A 23129-nucleotide genomic window follows, 5' to 3' on the forward strand; every position below is an offset into this window, starting at 1 on the left:
GGAGCAGCTGCTCTAATGGACTCACAAGCATAAAAAGGAACTACCTTTCAGCTAACATGGCAGCTGCATAGAAAGCTCTCAATGTCAAAAACAAACAACAAACCTCAGCTCAGAGAGAACTCTCAAGCTATGAACTTGGGGGCATAATATGTACAAGGGGATTGCACCACCGGAACATCACTCTTACTGACGATTCGGTAGCACAATGTCCTGCTCGACATTTACAAAGTGGCGTTAAGCCACTTTTTGTGGCTTAATGCTGCTTTGTAAATATGGTATCATTTCACGTAGGTATGTGCGCGAAAGGGGCATGCAATGGGTGTTGATGTGAAAGTTCCAGAACAACACCCATTGCTTTTTGGCGGTGCCCCAGATTTACAAGGATCTGCAAATCTGTGGCAGTGCCAAAAACTGCAAAAGCAGGTGTAGATTGGCGTAGTGAGAAATACATTTATTTGACCTAAGTTTTGCTTTTTGTATGTTTGCTGCACACATAGAATGAGCAATACACCATTCATATTTGCTTTTGTGCATTAAGTTGTCCCTTCTTGCACAAAAACAATCATTAACCCCTTCGCTGCGGCGGGAATTCCACTGCAGCGCTAAGGGGGCGGGGGGTCGAGCGGCGCTCGCATGCTCGTGACGGAGCGGCTCCGTCACGACCGCCGCGGTTGAGCTGTGCTCGTGACGGAGCGGTTCCGTCACGAACACGCCCACTCAATGGAACGCTCAGCTCAGGTGCGAAATTCGCGCCACGCAGGCGAGCCGAGCGGGCCATGACGGAACCGCTCCATCAGGAGCACAGCTCAACCGAGGCTCATGACGGAGCGGCTCCGTCATGAGCATAGAACGGGTTAAACAATGGCGATTTGCTACTTCTACATGTGCTGCAGCAGCACACATAGAAGTAGCAAATCACCATTTTTTGATTGGGACACCTTCCTGCACATAAACAATCATCCCTGCAATTCAGGCACCCTTGTACTATAGCGCATAGGTGTCTGTGTTGCCACTAGGTAGATATTGTATTCTTGAAAATACGGTGCATCCCTGCATTTTGGAAATGGCACAGTGGGGTGCTGCAAAATGTTCTACAGCATCGTGCTGCGCTATTTCCTTCTGGCTCAGAATCATGAAATCTGCCCTAGTCTAAATCAGGAACTCCAACTGAGAACTTCCAGACTCAAAGAAAGAAGCTATGGCCTTGAACCGAGGCACAGCACACTCTAGCAATTCTTCCATCCAAGAATCTACCTTTTACCTCAAGAAACTATTCCCACAAACATCTCTCGGATGTACAACCAAGGACTTACCATTAACACACAGTATTTAGTCTGTCAGGAACTTCTGACTCTTCTGTCTCTTTAGGCAGATGTAGCACTTTAATTATGTTTAGCTGATCAATTATGGTGCTATGATCACCAAGTGGGGTCTGGCAATGGCTATACAAGAGGTCTCAAAGCCAGTTAACAAAATCTGGAATGGATGATCAATTTCTTGTAACAAAATTAACGTTCAGTTTTCACATTTTGCCAGTGATGGACATTATTTGGCATGTGCACACAAATGTAAAATGGACACACACATGCAGAATCACTAATTACAACCATAGTATACAAGCATCGATCTTAAAAAATGGGAAAAGTTTACAAATATTTAAAAATTTGTCTAAATCTCCATTGAACAAAAATATCATGCTTCGAACTTGGACTTGATGTCTGCATATGCCATTCAAGGAGTGTTTTACGAGCCTAGGAAGAGCAGATGTATGTTTAACCAGGAATCAACCAGTATGAAGGACTTGGGTTGGGTAAAGGAGGTCTTTTTTACACAGCGGACACTAGAAGCGAAAAACCTGGAGCTAAGGAAGTCTAGTGTAAGTAGATTTATCATCTTGAAAGCTATGCAATCCAGAGAACCATATCTTTTAGGGCTATCAAGCTCTTGCGATCGCTTTGTACTGACTAGGTTCCGTTTTGACCTCTTTCACCTTTTTCTCACCCACCCAAGTGGACGGGTCAGAGCGTGTCACTGTGTGGCTGCAACAGTATGTCTCTGTTAGACCTGGCATCATTGGTGTGAATCTCCCTTCCATTTTTATGGAATGCCTCCTCTGTTTTGATGTGTTTTTGCTGGTTTTATGCTTTAGCAGTGTGCCACTGCTAATCAGTGCCACAGTGCAAGTGCTCCGTATGCTAAGTTGATGTACTAATTGGTTATTCCATGATTGGGTTATTTGATTTATCTGTCAGCCCCTAGTACAGTGCACCATGTGTGCCAAGGGCTTGTAAATCAACTGCTGCTGGAGGGCTTGCAGCACTGGTTGTGCCACCCACAGAAGCGGCTTGTAATCTGTGTCTCAGGCCTGCCATTGCAAGGCCTGTGTGCAGTCTGGTACTGCCATGTCGACTTGGCATGTGCACCCACTTGCCAGTCCCTAAACCTTCCCTCTGGTAGGCCCAAGGGCAGGGTGCAGTGTAAGTATAATGTAGGACATGCTCTGATGTGCGTAGCATGTCCTAATAGTGAATTACAGCCATTTTCGTTTTTCACTATTGAAGGCTACCTGTTCTCATAGGCCAGAATGAACAGTTAGATTATTACATTCTTATAATCCTAACTGACCCAGGGAACATGGTAGAAATTTGAATTTAGTATGCTTGAACTCAGAATAATAAAATACAGCTTTTAGTAAAGTTGGTTTTAATATTCTGTGTTTGAAAATACCACTTTTAAAAAGTAGGTATTTTCTTGCCTAACTATCCAGGCCTGCCTCTGCTGGGCTGTGTATTCCTTTTCTGGGTTTGTGAGTGACAGGGCTGGGGGATTCCCGGAGACAGGCTGGGGCAGCCCCGTGGAGAATAGAGAAATCTGCATCTAGATGGGAGGGAGGAGTTGCACCTCGGACCTGAATAGGGTTGGGCCTTCCCTCTACAATGATGGCTCCAACTCCTGTGGCTTGTCTGATGTCTTTGCCATGCACTGTGAAAGGAGAGGAGGAATCATGTCAGCAGAGTGCTCCAGAGCTGTATCTTCCCTCACCTGTGCTGGCTCCACCTCCTGTGGGGTGGCTGATGTCTCTGCCCTGCACAGTGAAAGGAAGAAGAGAGTCATGTAAACAAAGTGCTCAGGAAATGGTTTGGACTAGGCAGAGGCCTCTCTGCCTGCAGAGAACAAAGGATTTTGGGGTATAAATATTGGGGCCCTGATCCCAAGAAATTATATCACTTCTGGACAAGAAACCTTTCTGCCTAGGAGAAGAACCAAGGAAGCTGCAGGAGTTGTACTGCCCCTCTGCCAGTGTGCTGTTTGCTGGGTTGGCCTGCAGTGGTTGCTTTATTACCAAGGGAAAGGAGAAGGAACTTTGTAAGGACTTTCATCTAACGAATATTCTCCAAGGGCTTGAACTGTGCTTGCCTCCTGCTGAAGTCTCAGAGACAAAAGACTTCACCTCCAGCTCCCTCCTGAATTTCCTTGCTGGGAATTCTGACTCCATACACTTGCGTGTGTTCATCGAAGTTGCCTGCTGTCGCATCACCGGAGAAGCGTGACGCCATCGTGAGAGTCACCATCACATCACCTGAGAAGCATGTTGAAGGGCCTGTCACGGCTCCAAAGTACAGAGTCGTCGCAAGGCTGCCAGGGCGTCATCGCCATCGCATCGCTGCATCAACGACGCCATCTTTTTTTGCATCTCAACCGGATCATCGCATCGCATCAAGGTGCCATCTTGCGCACCGCAACGGGCCCGCAGGCCGAGAATATATGCATCACCTCCTCACCGGTAAGGATCACGACGCATCCCAAACTCTGCGCAAGCATTGAGGCACGATGCATTATCTCCCCCGGATCACGGAAGTAACGCATCTCCCCATTTGCGAACCTGTTGTTTACTTTGTGTTACGCATCCAGGTACTCTGTTGAGAACTTTGCCGCATTTACCATCAACTTGAACTAAGCAACTTTAATCATCTTTTAAGTAATCTTAAGTGTAGTACTGAAGATTGTTGTCATTTGTGGTCTTGTGTTTAAGTCTATATAAAGAATACTTATTTTTATAAAACTGTGTTGTGTCCATCTGTAGTGTTTTCACTGTATTGCTGTGAATATTCACAAATGCTTAACACACTGCCTCTGGGCTAATCCTGTCTGCTCGTGCCAAGCTACCAAGGGGTGAGCAGAGGTTATCAAGGAGCGTAATCGCCTTATCCTGACTTAGAAGTAAGGGTTCCTATTTGGACAAGAGTGAACACCTTTGCCAACTAGAGACCCCCAGAGCTAACAGTCTCCACAGAACATGCTCCACTTTTTAATGTTTTGCACTTATTATGAGCTGCGGAGAAAGACTTATATCATCCCTGTCTTAAAAAAGGCATACTTTAGGCCAGTGCCTTCACCTTTTTATTAATGCTCTCAGGTAATACTGTATTTTATGTTCTTAGCATTTTAAAGTCCGCTGTTAAGCTTTGATCTAGCTGTGAGCTAGAGTTGCGGACCTGCAGGCCCTACTTTAGGCCATGGGTTAATTCCCTTTCTATTTCCAGAGTCTCTGCCTGGATTTCGCACTATGGTGTATGTTAGCATATTCAAACATTCAGAGATACTTTTAGAATCTACACATGCTGCTATCGACATATGGAACTCACTGAAAGCTGATTCTTGAAAGTTCGACATTAAAGATCTACCTTCATATTACAGGGATACAGATTGATTGCAGTTTACCAATTGGACCCCTCTCTTTTCACTGGATTCTTTTTCTTTGAGATTGGAACCCTGACTACATTTTGAACCTCTCTTGAACCAAGATTGATTATAGTTTTCCGATTGGACCACCTCACTGAACTATTTTCCTTAGAGATGGGGACCCTGACGACAGTTTGATTCACTATTGGATCAAGAATACATTAGATCCTTGAGTTCCGGTTCACATCAACTGTTTATGCGAATTTGGTTACAACGCATCCAATTTTACATGTGTTTGTTCTATTAGAGGGGTGATTACCTTGAGAAGCCCTGACAAAGTTTTCAATGAGAACGAAACGCGTTGGTTGAATCTTTGTTTTTAAACTTTTCTACAATACCTGATAATAAAATGACTTTTTTCAAAATTCTACATTGACTTGTTGGACTCTCTTTAATCCTGCGCACCCCGTTTAATTATTAGCTGTGATTAACAGTTTAGGGCTTATTATGGCTGGATGTGATCTTGGTATTCCTTTTTATTCTGGATTCAGTTTTATGCATCTTTTTAATCCTTATTAAATATTAAGTAAATAAGCATTTTTTATTATTCATGTAAGTAGTATTAGATGTGGCAGACGTTTTATTGACATGATTTCTTGTATATATATTGCTTACTTGGCTTTTATGGTTTTTTGCAATAGCCAAATAAAGTTGCTTTTGTTGTTGCCTTAAGATGCCATAATGCACGTTCTCACATAGTTTGACTTGCACGATGAAGAACTGTTTCAAATGCCTTTGAGAACAACAGTTTGGAGAATTTGTCCCTGTTCCATATTTCTCCTCTTCTGCTTGCCTGAGTTTTTTTTTAAAGTGCAGCCTCGGCTGCTTGACCTTCAGTAAGTCCTCTTATCCAGGTTACAGCAGTTGGCATTGCCACCAAGGATCCCATCCAATATTAGTTGTGCTGGGCTGGCAATATGGCCCTCTTCCTATTAGCCTCGGACTTTCTCACTTTCTTGCTGATTTAACCTTCAAATAATCTTTTTAGCAGTGTGCAGAGATCAGGAAAAATGCATTTCTGTATGATCAGTGCTACGGTAGGGGTGTCATTGTCTTGTGACCGAAATATTGACCTAAAAAATTTGGAGTCTTGGTATCTACTACCACTATATTGCCAAGGCAAGTAGATGTGGAGTTAAGAACGGTAAATCTGCACTTCCACGTATATGGTTACCTTTACAATACAGACAGTGGTAGTCAATATTATAAATGGAATCTTTTTGTAGGTCATTTCGATCACAATATTTTTACATACAATATCTTTTTTAACTAGTGATTTCATCTGCTATTGCCAATGCTCTGGTCAGTGTTTTCAGTCGAATAGAACTGGAAACTCAGGGGCATATTAGCAAGGATCTCCTTAAATTTATTGCCATTTTAGGGCCAGGAAACTGCCGCTAAAACGGCGATAATGGGCTTGCTAATACGCATTATAGAATTCCAATAGAAGTCCAGGTTAGATGTGCAGGACATCTAACCTGGGCTCTTACTGAAATTCTATAACGCATATTAGCAAGCCCATTATCGCTGTTTTAGCGGCAGTTTCATGTCGCTAAAACGGCGATAATTTTAACAAGGTTCTTGCTAATATACCCCTCAATTCCCTAACGTCGATATACTTTCTGATGCATCTGTTAAATATTTATGTTTAGTGTCTTTGCTTTATATAGTGAAATGTAATTCTGCACTTCCATGGCTGTTTCGGCAAGTCTAATAAAGTGCCAACTCAACACATATATGTTTTGTTAATCGTGAGCTATTGTGTTAAACTTTCCAGTTGCTCTGAAATATTTCTAGAACATGTCATAGAGATCTGAGTAGAAACCACATCTGTGGAAGTCTGTCTGTATGACTTAATTAATTCCCATATAATTAACATTTAAAAAATATATGCCTGAGTTACTGTTTGTAACGATGTAAGCAGAAGCCCTTACACTACATAGTGCCTGTGGCTAAGCACTCGTCAGGGCATTTGCTGGAAGGATAAGCAATCATATCTGAATATTTAATGTTATTGATCCTATCCATCTGTCCAATGAGTCATATCCATTATAGGATCATAGCCGAACCCCGTGCTCCGCCCACCGATCCCATACAGTCCCTTCCATCTTTGAAATTTGCCCTTCTTGGGCATTGTACATCCGAGTTTATTGCTTATCTTACCCTGGATTCCAGGTGGTCCTGGCATACCCTGGTGCCCATGACCAGGATTCCCTCTGTCGCCTTTCTCGCCTCTTTTGCCTGCAAATAAAAAGAAAACATGAAATTAAACTGCATTAAATGAAAGATGGTTGCACCCTGAACGCTCGAGAAATATCCCAGATACTTTGGTACAATGACAGAAGCTCTTTCTCCCTTTGGCATCCTGCGTATTTCCCAAATTACAGTCCCCATTAGAGATGAACAGACCACCCAACTCCTCCATTAATGACTGTTTTATTGGCCTGACAGGCCTCCAAAGAATCCCTCAAATGTGTGATAGGTCAGGTGCAAGCATTACCTATATATTTTAAATCATATAAGTTAATAAATCCATTATAGTGCTTTTAAATCAAAACACTTTGGGTCCGATTCACAACGAAAAACTTAGACCAAACGTCTAAGTTTATGACTTTGGTAATTCCCAAAGAGCATTTACGAGTATTATCTTTATGTCCACAATCGAGGTGGATCTCTGCCCCAGTACAGACATAAAGACAGCACTTAGTAAATGCCCTTTGTGAATTCCCAAAGTCATTAACCTAGACGTTTGGTCTAAGTTTACCTTTGTGAATTGGGCCCTATTAGTGCAAATCTATTCAGTGACCATTTGCTGGTCCATTAACATCAACAAAAGTCCACCATTCTCCAAATTCTCCACAAGCCCCAGTCATTGCACTATAAACGTTTCAGGCACTTCTGGACCCCTGCAGGTAACACTGGACCTTCCTTCATTCCAATGATAATTAACCATTTGAATGTAGCTGGAAACTCTGACTCCTGCACTGGTTTGAAGGTTGGTGGGTTTCTAACCTTCACTGCATCACCAGCCTCACAGAGCTCAAGACGTACTTCCCATAACTCACATACCTCGCGGAAAAGGTTGGTTCACTTGAATCCTAGCTACACAGAATTGAGATATACAGGACACTTACCCTTCGGGCCTGTGTTGCCAATCTGGCCACCAGAACCAAAGATGCCAGGAACGCCACGTGCACCAGGATGTCCATGAGGTCCTTGTCCTCCCGGTGATCCAGGGGGTCCAGGTGGACCTGGGGGTCCCATAATGCCCGCTCCACCGAGGGCTGCTCTCTGCGCACTCACTGCCACCTCAGCCAACTTTTCTGCAATGTGAGAAGTAAATATTGACACATAGAGTTCTCGACACAGCAGGACCGCCTCTAGACACTACATTAGACATAAAGGTTGTGAGAGAGAACGTTGGGGGTTTAGAGAGGGCTAGGTAGGGCTGTGCAGCATATCACAAACATAACCCTATTGAAGAAATGGTCAAATAGAATACCATATAAATGCCCTGTGGTGACGTCAGACGTGTATGTTCTTGAAAGATGAGTAAGTGAATTTCTGAGTTCTGAGTTATAGTTTGACGGGCGAGTTACTTCAGCACAACTGTTACGGATATCCTGTCCGCCTTCTTACAAGTGCATTATAACTCATGGCACTTGTAAGAAGGCAGGTGTGATATGCGTCATGTTGGTCATGGAGTAACCCGCCCGCCAAGCTCTAAATCAGTCCCTAAGTGCCTTTATGACACTTGTAAGTCACAGGATCTAGGGCTGGATGTAGGTAACTTGGAAATACCGATTCCTAAATACCGAATTTTAATGATTCGGTGTTTAGGAATCGGTATTTCAGATGTAGGTAAGAATTCGGTAAACAATACAGAATTCTTAATATTCGTTATTACAGAATAGGTAATTGAGATTCGGTAATAACGAATACCTACCCGAATACCTACCCATTAATTCCTATGGGCCTGGAGATATTCTGTATTACCGATTCGTATTACCAAATCGGTAATACCGGGTGGTATTTCAAGGGTGCCAGGGTGTCCAAAGGACACCCTGTTGCACCCCTGAAATGTGCATGTGTGCACATGTGGCACATATGCATGCCCAAAGGGCATGGATGTGTGCCACATGGCACATTTCAAAAAGCAAAAAAGTGATTTTTGAAAGGAAATTGCTATTTACCACGACTTGGAGTTGGTGGTAAATAGCGATTCCTTAAGGCTGAAGTGCACTGTTTTATGTGCTATCTACATTGCATTTAAGGAATCGGTATTACCGGTTCCTTAAATGCAAGGCCATAAGCAATCCTAAATACCGGTCGGTAACGGTGAAATTTAACGAATTTCACTGTAAGCGACCGGTATTGGGCCACCTACATATAATTTACACATGTGCACAAAGACCTGTCCCATCCGAGCTTGATCAAATGTAAAACTTTTCAGTTGATGCAGTATTAACATTTACAGCGTTTTGAAGTACAAGCCTGTGGAAGTAAGCGCTTTACATATACTATGTTTTTGTTATCACCATTTAATTTTTGCAATTACTTTGTGTCCTGGGGAACCATGTAGTCTGCACCCTTCCTGTCTATGGTCGCTGTCAGCCCACAAATGCAGGTAGCTATCATAACATTGCACAAGGCCCCACAGGACTGATGGATGAGGAAGAGAAGAGAAATCTGTCCTGCTGAGGTGGCAGCTTTAGAGACAACATATTATTTTTCAATGATTTATTTGCATAACGTTTCTAAGCTTATGCCCAATATGGCGGACGCACCTTGAAAGTGCTCCACACTCCGGCCCCTTAATCCAAGAACATCCTAATGCCTGCATTGTCATCATACACCCCAGCCACGGTCGAAATGGGCTGCCTGGAGCTGCTCGGAGCCATGCTGACCAGTGGCCCCGGACAGCGGCAATCTGAGCTTTAGATCACTTTCTCTATGCCTGGCGGTCTCGTGGCGGTCCCTACGGCCGGGCGTTTCAGTCGGGCATGGGGGCCTTTTGGGGCCTAGGCCCAAGCACACGCAGGTCGCCCTGAGCCCACCTGATCCGCATCGTGGGACCTGGAGGGTCTGTATTTGTCAATTAAAGGGAGAATGATCAATGGATCAACGGACACTAACTATCACTTAAGCAAGTGAAAGGTCCAGTCGCAGCGTGTGCCCGTATAAGGTACTAGTAGCTCAAAGAAGGGGGTTGCTGCACTGTTCCTCAAAAGGGGGAAAGATTAGGAGAAGCTGACGTGACCTAAGGTGTGGGTAGTACACCTTTGGGCATCCATTTAGTTGGATGTATTTTCCTCACACACCCAAAAGGGTGTCATGCTTCATCATTGGCGGTTGCTACTCGTCGGGGGGGCGGTGCAATCCCCAACGGGCTCACCTCTAGGAGGGGCTCTTTAGCGGAGATCTTTTGTATCCAACAGCCCTATGGTGAAGTGAGGGTATGTGGGCAGAGTATCAGATGGACTCGGTGTAGTGATTAAAATGCAGTAGGGGATGCCGGAAACAACTTTATTCTGGGGGTCCCCCTACTACAATTAAAACCAGTGGAGAAAGGCAAATTGCTAGGGGTAACCAAGTTAGGTAAAGTAATCCTAGAGAGGCCTTAGAAAACAATGGGTCAACATGTTTCTCGCATTCGGTTAATCACCTGCGATTCATCAGGACCTTTAAAAGTGAAGTGCAAAAGAACTCTTAACATGCGAGTGTCATGTATGTGGTGTAGGTGTATTTTACCTTGGTGGAAAGTCCTATGCCTAAATAATGAGACAAAACAGAACATTATAAATAATATTTTTCTCATCAAAAGCATGAACTGGGTCAGCGTCAGCATGTAAAGAACAGTGAGGCATGCTCCATGTGGTGTTGGGGGGGGGAGTACCCAACCTAAACATGCCAGGTGGAAACAGCGTGCAGTGCAAGGATCACACACTCACACTGTGTTGGTGAATGAAAAGCATTCATATAAAAACCAGTGTTTAAAAGCAGCAGTATTATCTAAAAACACCATCCATTTTATGCAGTGTCAATATATGTCAAAAATATATGTATAACATCATATTATCATCCAGGAGGTAAAACAAGCATATGCAGACTGGTGGCTCACCTAAGGGTCAAGGTCTAAGAGCCACATGAATGCTCGGCGGGTCAGTTCTACGAGGGCAAGCCTTCAGGTGTGGCTGTAATATACAAGGGATGTTAAATAAGGGACCCCAAAATAACGAGGTCAAGTACTGGCTAACAAGGACTGGGTGGACCCTGGTAATCTTATGTAGATCCGCCTTACCTTACTCGTCCCATGACCGCGTGGGTGCACCTACCCATCTCCGCCGAGTTCGGATAGATGGGTAGGTATGGCGGTGTTTGTTATTAAAGGGAACCGGCGGGGAGGAGCCTCGTCACTGGCGCCCTTCCGTGTAGGTCACATGACCGAGGTCGTTTCTATAGCGGCCATGACAGAAAAGTAAAATTAATATAGCGGTATAAGTGGATCTTTGTTAAGTGCAACAGCTAGATAGCGGGCAGGTGTTTAACGAGCGGATGCCCATTTTATTCGAATCGCGCACGGTGTGCGGCTTCGCGGAGTGTCTGGCCATGCATATGATTTTGAAATGGCTCGATCACTGGAGTGAGCCGATTTAAATTTAGCCACTAACCGTTCCGTAATGTTGGAGATTGACAAGCCTATCCCAGGATTGTAAAATATTGTATTTTATGTGCAAAAACAATACGATCCTTGGGAAAGGTCGCGTGATGAATTATATGTACGGGTCGGCCATGTTGGGTAGGGAAGAGGCTCTGGATGAAACACAGCCGATGAGGGGCTTTCACGTAAAGACCACGGGTATGTGAGTTGTATCACTGCTGGGGCATGTGTCAATATTAATAGTTTACATTTATTGTCATCCATTTGTTCACAGTGTGCCTGGTCATATACTATTTTAAACATATGAACAACAAAAGAATCAACACCCAACTAGGCATAATTGGGTCATCATCCGTCACCTGTAGAACAGTTACCACTCATACGCCCCACAACAACCCACGAGGAGTTCTTTGAATGGGTGAATACACTGAACCCCTTCTTACACTTTACGATGTCCTCTTCACCTAAGGAAATTGCCTTCCTTGATCTTACTATCAAATTGGATGATGGTTCTCTCAGTACATCCCTGTATAGAAAACCCACAGATCGTAACAGTTTACTTCACTACACAAGTCACCATCCGAAGGCACTGCGCTCAAACTTACCATTCGGACAATTTCTCCGGATAAGGCGCAATTGCAGCGATGTGACTGATTACAAGAAGGAATCCTCAATACTGTCTAGGAACCTCATGGACAGAGGCTATCCTAAAAGCGATGTTTACAAAGCCAGAAAACGGGCTCGGAATAACAACCGAGAAGCTCTACTAGAGAGACGGGAGAGCGCACCGATAGAGGACCAACCAATGACCTGTGTTACCACCTTTACCCCACAGTCCAATAAAATCAAACAGACCATTAAACGTCATTGGGGTATCCTCAATACAGGTGACCTGGATATGGAGCAGCCTAGGTTTGCTTTCAGGAGATCACAGAACCTGAAGGATATTCTGATTAGTACCAGGCCAAAGAAAGTCAGAAAAGAGACACAACAGACCCTTTGGCAGCTACCTCCTGTCAGGGGCCACTACCCTTGTGGTTCCTGCGGTGTCTGTAAATACACCTCAATAGTGAAAACCATCAAACTTTCAGAGACCTTCAATTGGGAACTCAGGCAACACACTAATTGCAATACTTCACATTGCGTTTACCTACTGACTTGCCCATGCAACTTGCAATACATTGGGATGACCACCCGCCCCATTAAAACCCACATCATTGAGCACCGCAGCAATTTTCGCTGTAAGAAAACAAATACAAAAATGTGCAAACACTATGTGGAATGCAACCATAATGAAGAGTCCCTCAATTGGGTTATCTTGGAATCCAGCCCAAACTCCCCAAAGAATGCACTTTTTAGGAAGGAGCAGAGATGGGTCCATCGCTTATCTTCTGACAGCCATGGCTTGAATAAAGATATCCCCTGGCATTCGCTATAAGTCATTCTTTATCAATGGTCCCATACTGATATTGCCTTACCTTTAAATTAATTTAGTTAGGCTCGGAGTACACACATCAGGGACACTCTCTGTGCACTTGACCTGATACATTCACTTGATCTTTGATGGCATCTGGTTGTATACATTATACAACCAGCATGAGTGGTAACTGTTCTACAGGTGACGGATGATGACCCAATTATGCCTAGTTGGGTGTTGATTCTTTTGTTGTTCATATGTTTAAAATAGTATATGACCAGGCACACTGTGAACAAATGGATGACAATAAATGTAAACTATTAATATTGACACATGCCCCGGCAGTGATACAACTCACATACCCGTGGTCTTTACGTGAAAGCCCCTCATCGGCTGTGTTTCATCCAGAGCCTCTTCCCTACCCAACATGGCCGACCCGTACATATAATTCATCACGCGACCTTTCCCAAGGATCGTATTGTTTTTGCACATAAAATACAATATTTTACAATCCTGGGATAGGCTTGTCAATCTCCAACATTACGGAACGGTTAGTGGCTAAATTTAAATCGGCTCACTCCAGTGATCGAGCCATTTCAAAATCATATGCATGGCCAGACACTCCGCGAAGCCGCACACCGTGCGCGATTCGAATAAAATGGGCATCCGCTCGTTAAACACCTGCCCGCTATCTAGCTGTTGCACTTAACAAAGATCCACTTATACCGCTATATTAATTTTACCTTTCTGTCATGGCCGCTATAGAAACGACCTCGGTCATGTGACCTACACGGAAGGGCGCCAGTGACGAGGCTCCTCCCCGCCGGTTCCCTTTAATAACAAACACCGCCATACCTACCCATCTATCCGAACTCGGCGGAGATGGGTAGGTGCACCCACGCGGTCACGGGACGAGTAAGGTAAGGCGGATCTACATAAGATTACCAGGGTCCACCCAGTCCTTGTTAGCCAGTACTTGACCTCGTTATTTTGGGGTCCCTTATTTAACATCCCTTGTATATTACAGCCACACCTGAAGGCTTGCCCTCGTAGAACTGACCCGCCGAGCATTCATGTGGCTCTTAGACCTTGACCCTTAGGTGAGCCACCAGTCTGCATATGCTTGTTTTACCTCCTGGATGATAATATGATGTTATACATATATTTTTGACATATATTGACACTGCATAAAATGGATGGTGTTTTTAGATAATACTGCTGCTTTTAAACACTGGTTTTTATAAAAATGCTTTTCATTCACCAACACAGTGTGAGTGTGTGATCCTTGCACTGCACGCTGTTTCCACCTGGCATGTTTAGGTTGGGTACTCCCCCCCCCAACACCACATGGAGCATGCCTCACTGTTCTTTACATGCTGACGCTGACCCAGTTCATGCTTTTGATGAGAAAAATATTATTTATAATGTTCTGTTTTGTCTCATTATTTAGGCATAGGACTTTCCACCAAGGTAAAATACACCTACACCACATACATGACACTCGCATGTTAAGAGTTCTTTTGCACTTCACTTTTAAAGGTCCTGATGAATCGCAGATGATTAACCGAATGCGAGAAACATGTTGACCCATTGTTTTCTAAGGCCTCTCTAGGATTACTTTACCTAACTTGGTTACCCCTAGCAATTTGCCTTTCTCCACTGGTTTTAATTGTAGTAGGGGGACCCCCAGAATAAAGTTGTTTCCGGCATCCCCTACTGCATTTTAATCACTACACCGAGTCCATCTGATACTCTGCCCACATACCCTCACTTCACCATAGGGCTGTTGGATACAAAAGATCTCCGCTAAAGAGCCCCTCCTAGAGGTGAGCCCGTTGGGGATTGCACCGCCCCCCCGACGAGGAGCAACCGCCAATGATGAAGCATGACACCCTTTTGGGTGTGTGAGGCAAATACATCCAACTAAATGGATGCCCAAAGGTGTACTACCCACACCTTAGGTCACGTCAGCTTCTCCTAATCTTTCTCCCTTTTGAGGAACAGTGCAGCAACCCCCTTCTTTGAGCTACCTGGAGGGTCTGCCCAATCACCTTCGCTGGCCTGCGCCGCAAACGCTGCCCTGCCGCTTGCACCGAACCTTGGGCCTATCCTCTGGCCTGCTGGGAGAATTGCGGGAGGGGACGTGAGAGGGGGTGCCGTCGGGCTCAGTGGCCATGTCGGCCCAGGCCTGCGCCTGTTGCCGCGCTCAACTGCGGACACTACTTGGGGGGCTGCTGAGGAGACCGGAGGAGAAGACACCCTCAGGCTTGGGGGCTGTGTCGGGTCCAGGCCCACCTTGGCTGCAGTACCTACCTGCCAATTCCCTAATATTGGGTATCCTGCATGGGACTTCAGGGACGTTGGTGAACTACTGGGCCTGGACTTGTCAGCAAACTTGGCCCCACCCTTGCGCCTAGTGGGAACATCATCGGGCTCTTGCCTGCATGCTGCGTTGGAGCTCTGTGTTCTGCCATAGATCTCATTTCCCTCACACAATCACTTCCTCCCCAACACCCCCCCTCTGCTTGCATCACACCTCAGGCCCTTCCTAACACATCTGAAAGGCGACATAGCTGGGAGCTGTACTGCTGGGCCTGGGAATCGAATCGGGCCCAGGCTTGTCTTCCTAATGAGCTATGGACTTGGTGTGCTGGTTGCACTTGGTCGCTGCCACGCTGCTTGGGTAGACCTGAATGACCAGGGATGTATGGCTGCAGGCTCCACCTTCCATTGAACCCCTGCCGTTTGCCTTGCTTCCCCATCTCTCACCTGGTGCGCCACTGGGTGTAGGCCCACAGCCTATATGCAAGCCCCAGCGAACCCAGGAGACCACTGTAGACTGGGATACCTCCACACAGAGCCACCTGTGAAAGAATCCGCTCCTGCGCAGAGGTATCATCTTAACCTACATGCCCGCCGCTGCTACAAAAGAGAGGGTCTTGCTTGGGCCCTGACTCCTCCCGACTACTGGCCGTTCTCTATTTTTTGCAAACAGCGTTTTGGAACACTCCTAAGAGATGGGTTGACAGTGTGGAACCTCTGCCTCAACTTCCTCGCAGCCAGACAGCCTGACCACACATCTGAAGCAGGGAAAACATGCACCAGACGCACAGTTCTCATTGGTGTTGGACACCAAGTTATATTCTGTGTTAAATGCTGTGGAGAGACTGGACACCTCTTTAGACCAGACCAGAACATCGCTCGAAAACCGTATTGACAAAATTACAGTGGACTTCACTCTGCTGCACGATGACTACCACAAGCTTGCAGACAAAGTGTGGGATATGGAACTCACTCTTGCAGAAGACCACCCTACTGTCACAGACACAGCTGTCATGGTACACGACCTGAGCGAACAGGTCAACCTTCTAGAACGTCACGCTGAGGACGTGGAAGAGGGATCCCGCAAGAATAATGTCCGCGTCATTGGTCTGGCTGAGGGCGTGGAGGGATGCGACACAGTGGAATGCACCGAGAAGAGGCTGCGTGCCCTGCTCACGCCAGGCTCTCTTTCTCGATTTTTTACAGTTGAGACGTGCACCATGTCCCTGAAAGGCGTCCTCCGCCTGACTTGAGGCCCTGGCCTTTACTTTTTTGCCTCCTTAACTACAAGGATCCTGACGCAGTCCTACTTGAGGTTCGCAGGCTTGGAGGAGTGCGGGTTGACAATGCTGCTGTTCTCTTTTTCTCCAACTTCGCAATGGTATTACAGAAGAAGCAGGCGCCTTTCTTAAAGTAATAAGATGCCAGCATGAGCTGGATATCCTGTACTCTCTTCACTTTACGGCCCACCTTAGAGTCACCGCTGATGGAGCTACACACTTTTTTGACAGGGCGGAGGAGGCCTGGTCCTGGCTGGAGTCCGTCACTCGACCCAGGGCATCCCTGAGGCACGGGGAAGGTGCACTGCCTACACATCCTCACTCAGATACCCGTGGGAGAAGACGTCAACGCGCCTGACCCCACTCGGCCTGCTCAGTCTCGTGCAGTACCGAACTTGGAGCAGGTGATCCAGGAACGTAGCGAGGCCTTTCAGGCTGCTTCCACGCTGAGTATCCAAGAGTCGGATCGGGACTTGGAAGCCACTCCTGACCTCCCACTCATGCAATGACAGCTCCACTGTGGCTTTGCACCTCAGAGAGGAGTCTGGACCACCCCCAGATGTCATGCCTCGAATGGCAGATGAACTGTTCTAAATACATTGACTCTATCATATACTGTGCATGGCAATGTTACACTCTATATGCCTCCGACACCCTAGAATAACTCAATAGCCGGCCTTAGCTGACCATTCACTATAGCGCTCCATAGGGCTACATGGCATCCTGGCACAATTCTCCTGCTATATCTATGTACCTGGCACATCATCTCATGAGTGCATTACTACATCACGTAGGGGCCGGCAGTGCAGGAGAAATCCAACATCTCCAGTGCTCCCAACGTTTCACACTGCCACTCTACCTGATCAAATCAGTCGATCTGTTGTAGTGGGTCATTTTTCCCACAGTTTGGGTGGATACATGTTGTCCCTCTGCCCAACCGTTATCACATGTTTTGCCTCCCCCTTCCTTCTCCATTCACGATTACACTCTTCTCTCTCCTCCTCCACAGTCTCCGACTATAGCTCATTGCTGCCCATGCCAAAGCGATACTCATATCAGCAGGTGCGACCTCCTGCCTGCTTCTCCTGTTCACCATAGCCCCCCCAGGTGCGGGCCATGCATGGATCCATGTACACCCCCTTAGAGAATGTTGTCCATTAACATCGTCTCTGAGAACCTGAGGGAGATGCACATTCCTTCTCGTCGGTATGATACGTAGGCCTATCTCAAGCAAAAGTCAATATACATAGCTTTACTGCAGGAAATGCACCTCATTTTGTCGGAGACACATAGTCTCCACCATAGGTGGCATGGGCAGGTACCTGCCACAGATTATTCAGCACATGCCAAAGAGGTGCTAATTTGGGTGAGGCCAGGCACCCCATTACAGGTTGACGAATCTCTGACAGACAATGATGAGTGATACGTCATTGCATGTGGCAACCAGGACGGATGCCCCTGATTGCGATCAGGCCTCATACTGCCAGTCCCTATCAGCTATTTTAGCATGCTGGAGCTCCCTACCTTGGATTATAAGTGGAGATTTTAATGTGGTGCTTGACACATCTATAGACAGTTCCTTCCTTCTCCCTCCCATACAACTGCAATGTCCAATGCTCAATCAGTAAGGGACTGCCTCTTTCACTGACACCTAACAGATATCTGGCGTGCACAACATCCGGCGACCAAGCTTTATTCATTTTCCTCCCACCTGCACAACCTACACATCTGCATTGACCGCTTTGTGGAATCCGCTGGCTGCTTCCTGGTTGTTACCATGCTGACTATGGGGATGCACACAACCAGACCACAACCCTCATCTAATCCAATTTAGGTGGCCAGGTGCTGACCAAACCATGTGCTTGTGGCGCTTTCAGCAAGCAGCCATGGAGGTCTCAGTCTACCATGCAATCATTGGTGAAGCCATAAGCACATACTTTGACGTTAACAAGGGCATGGGCTCCGAATGGGATTCGGGCCCTTGCATGGGCCTGACTTGGGGCATTCGCAAGCAGCTGGACAAGGAAGTGTCACAAATTGAACGCTCGCTCCTCCAGTTGGAGACCGCTGCTGTGGCTGACTCCTTTGGAAACCAGTCCTTGGCAGAGGCAAGGCACAAACATGCTGAACTCCTGGAAATGTTACGCTGCCTGATCTACGCTGCCCGCTCTGCCCGCACTCATTCTTCTGCGGACTGAGCTGGTCGCCTACTGGAGTAGCTAATTAGGCAGGAGCGAGCACAACAGCCAGTCCTCATGCTGCGCTCGAGTACTGGACACCAACTCTACACCCAGTCAGACATACATGCTGAGTTTATTGGACACTACAAAACACTATACAGTTTGCGCAAAGTGCCAGACTTGCGCAATTTGGAAGAGTTTCTCTCTCCCCTTCCCTTACCTGCTATCACTCCATAACAACGGGATGAACTAGACAAACCGGTCACCCTCCTTGAAGTACAAATGGCCGTTAAATTGTTGGCCACGGGGAAAGCTCACCGCCCAGATAGCCTGCCCGCCAAATAGTATAAGGCATGCACCGCGGGCCCGGCGGTGCATCTACTGGCCCTCAATGAGACCTTGCAAGAGATGTCTAAGCTACCGTCATCATTACACGAATCCCTCTTGGGTCTCCTTACCAAAACCAGACTGTGACCCAGAACAACTGGGCTCCTACCCTGGCACTTCTCAACATCGATTATAAAATATTAGCGAAAATATTAGCGGAGCGGCTGGCTCCTCTGGTCCCCACATTGGTGCCTGCTGACCAAAATAGGTTTCCCATCTCACACTACGTCGCTTAACCTGCGCTGCTTTTTTCGAGTGGCCAGATACGCTCTAAAGCAGAGGCCACACTCCGGGTACTTGCTCTTAGACTTGGAGAAAGCATTTGATACCCTGGAAAGGGACTATCTATTTGCTGTGCTGGCCAGGTGTGGTCTGGGCCCTCTCTATCTCTGCCTGGTTAAACTCCTATACACCCTACCCACAGCAAGAGTAAAAACAAGACCCTATATGTCCAGTCCAGTGCCCATCGGGCACGGTACCAGACATGGCTGCCCTCTGTCGCCGCTCCTGTTTTCATTGGCCATGGAACCATTAGCAGCGACTATCCGGCTTGAGGGAGCAGAATGGGAATACCTCTGGGGACGCAATTTCGCTTTACGCAGATGACCTTTTACTGTATGTCAAGGAAGTTGGGCCCCTCGAGATGCAATGAAAACAGGCTCACAGAATTTGCGTCGTTGTCTGATCTCAAGGTCCACTGGGCCAATCATGCTTGTATCCCTTCGATCCATCCACTGTAGACTCAGGGCTATCCGTCGCTGGTCAGCAAGTCTGCTGGCAACCAGCTAGTTTCAGCTATCTTGTTATCAGGATATGCCACCGAACTGATGACCTACTAGACTCCAACGTTACACGTGCAGCCTCTGCCCTACGATCGCTAAATTCATTTTGGTGCACCCTACCCTTGACAGTAATAGGTCATATTGCCTTGATGAAAATGGTGGTTCTGCCCAGGTTATTATATTCCTTTTCTAATTTACTGATCTATATCTGCCCCCCAGTGTTTTGCTCTTTTGAGAGCATGATGCACAAGTTCATATGTAACAGCTCTCACTGCTGGGTTGCACTATCCAAGTTGTACCTACCAGTAGACCAGGGAGGTCTTGCAGTGCCTCACATAGAACACTACTACTTAGCGGCACAGCTCCAGTGAGTCACCAGATGGATGCTCAGGCAGCACACACAAGACATGACCTTGCACCACCAGGCCTTGGCGGGCCCATCCATTCTCCGATTATTTCACCCAGGAAGCCGGGACAAGACCAAAAAGCAATTAATGCTGGTGCTTTAGGCACACTTTATTTCTTACTAAAGACTGTATCCCCTACTCTGCACACCTAGAGGCCAAAGCTACGTCACAAGGGCGGACCTCCCAGCCTGGGAAACAGCGGTATTACAAACATTTGATGGACCTTTACAGAGACAGACGGCTGATACCCTTCATGACCCTAGTGTCAGATGACAGACTGCCTCCCAGGCAGTTCCTGTTCCATGCCTCCCTACTTGCGGAGTTGAGGAAGCGTTGGGGCGATATTGCATAGGAACCGGCACTACATTACACTATTCAATACATTCAGACCAGGGCACAGGGAGGCGGCTTATTAAATGGTTCACTGACTCATTGTACACACACAGCACATCATCTACTTTCACTTAAAAATCACTGGGACATCACCCTGCAAAACTCCAGTACTGACGGAGAATGGGCGGCCATCCTGCAGTGACCATTTCACATACCCAGAAACGCATGGTTCCGCCTCAGACAAGTTCATATAATTCACAGGGCATACCTTACACCGGAGAACATTAATAGGTACTTTCGACGCACCGATGCTCAGTGCCCTTGTTGCCAACTGGTGAATGCAGACTTGATTCATGCTGTGGGGCTGCCCTGCTCTGGTCGCTTACTAGCGCACAGTCACCACCCATCTCACAGCTTGTACTAAGCGTACAGTGGCAAACACCTGGGAGACTTGCATCCTGGACCTGTACCGCAGATCAAAACAAATAAAGCATGGTCGCGCTTTATAGATCTGGGCCTGATCACTGCCAAACGTCTGATCACCAGGCATAGGAAAAACGCAATATCCCCTCCTTGGGGAGCATGGCACCACTCCTTCTTTAACTGGGCACAAACAGAGAGTGTGGCACTGCGACGGGAATAAGTTTTGGGCTTACGCCAAATCCCATTGGCGTCGGCCTGTGATGCCATGCTCATGGACTTACTAAAAACTCCGCCAGGAGCCCTGCTCCCCCGTTCCGGACATGCAGGCTGCGCCAGACCCAATCGAGGCTGACAACACTTAGATAGCAACTACTAACACTCATAACTGGTGTGATCACCAGCGCCCCTCACACTTACATTCCTATCACTCGATATTACACTCATTCCTCAATTGGGTGGGTTGCTAACCGCCACAATTCTAGAAGGAGGCACAAACTGAGATTGAATAGCTTGGGCATACAATTCAATACACTTGGAGAATCTACGTCCCCGGTTAACCCGCCCCAGCCCCACCCAAATGCGCAATTGAGTTACTTTGAGGCCACTAAGATACGTAGGCTTGCCCGGTCAATGCATGCATGGAATCCTTTAACCTCGATTGCTACACTATTGCTCCGCCGCTTTACTGCATAGTAGACTGGTAGTAATGTGTCTTATGCTTATGACCTGCTGTTGACACGACATTGTAATTCACACCTTGTTTGGATCATTATTGCATGTGTTCTACCCCCTGTTTATTCCATAAAATGTGAATAAAGAAGTTTAAACAAAAAAAAGTTTCTAAGGTTATTTTACTTGTTTGCAAAAATGATGCTAATTTTATGTTTATGTCGCACTCACATCACAGAAGTTATCCAACCGTAAGTAAGCCACAAACAATATCCTCAGAAGCCACTGTATTTAGTGGTTTATGTAGCATGTACTGATATTTGGAGGTTGCTAGAAGGTGGTTCTGACACTAGGGGCCGCCCAGATTTTTCACTTTTTGAGCACCTTATTGTTGAGCTTTTACTGTGGGGGAGCCTCATAATCTGGGACTCATCCACAGTGAACTCATAATAAAGGTGACTGCATGGAGATTTTACTGGTGTCCGCCTGTCTTGACTAGGCTGCTGCGCAGCAGCTGGAGTATGGGGCACCTCGCTAGTTACATGCAGGCACATGTGTACATGCGTGTGCACACGTGTAGGGACTGCGCAGGGGAGATTCCTAGCGTGCGCAGTCCAGGAGCAGCTGCAGAGTGAATGGTGTGGCAGGACTTAAGCAGAATTGGGTGGTGACATGGAATAGGCTTTATACAGTGAGAAGAAACATGCCAGGGAAAGTCAGTGTGTTTTACTGTGTTTTCACTTCATTATTTCCCTATGGGGATGTGGGGCCAATGGCTAAAATGACTTCCACAAAGCCTACAGATTCCAGACACGCACTAATGTCCAGTGTAGCGGATGTGAAAATGAGTATTCTGCAGAGTCCAAAGTCATATTTGTACTGCTTTTGGGTCGTCCATAAATGTCATATATCTCTGAGTCCCAGGCGGGGGTCTCGCCCTGGCAGGTTAGATTAATTACTTTTCTTCCCAGAGCGGAGATCTTCCCTCCAAGGAGAAAAGATAGGTGGAGCTACAAGCCAATCCATCAACTGCTGTCGCTGGGTGCCAGGCACCAAGCTTAACCACAGTGAGGGCAGTGAGGGGGGAAGGAGTTGGGTTTCAGAGGCTATGTGGCCAGAGACACTGGACAACGCCATTTTGAGCAAACCCAGGGACTGGACAAGAAGGAGGGAGCAGGGGCAGGGAAGGGATGTGTTGCTGCTTGATAGGACACACAGAGACTTCCTGCCAGCCCCCTACTCAACTTTTAAAAAGTACTTGCACAGGAAGAGAAGCTCTCTCTAGGGTGTGGTCTGCTGAGGCGAAAGGTGCTGGAGCCTGGTGCTATGGGTAGTTGGAAGGAGGACACCCCTGACTGCCCCCCAGATCCCTAACAGCGCCAGAAAGAGAGCCCAGGACCGGTGCGCAGAAGGAGAGGCTTCTGCGCAGGGAGAAGAGAGGCGCATGGAGCCAGTGAAGACCGCTCCCCGCAGAATGTACCCTCTTGGAGACCTGGAGGATGAAGGAGAGTGCTCCCAGTGGCTG

General features: G+C 46.8%; 1 protein-coding gene across 1 annotated transcript in view; it reads right to left on the bottom strand.

Annotated features, from left to right (window-relative positions):
- The window catches only part of LOC147731505 (uncharacterized), an 87239-nt gene that overhangs the window by 7412 nt on the left and 56698 nt on the right, over positions 1-23129 (bottom strand). Inside the window, exons 25-26 of the mRNA XM_086956549.1 lie at positions 7878-8066; positions 6907-6984 (exon numbers count right to left, since the gene is read on the bottom strand). Of these exons, the coding sequence (XP_086812675.1) occupies positions 6907-6984; positions 7878-8066 (267 nt within the window). The remainder of the gene's footprint in view (positions 1-6906; positions 6985-7877; positions 8067-23129) is intronic.

Source organism: Lissotriton vulgaris, chromosome 2_1, assembly GCF_964263255.1.
Source record: "Lissotriton vulgaris chromosome 2_1, aLisVul1.2, whole genome shotgun sequence".
Taxonomy (NCBI): Eukaryota; Metazoa; Chordata; class Amphibia; order Caudata; family Salamandridae; genus Lissotriton; species Lissotriton vulgaris.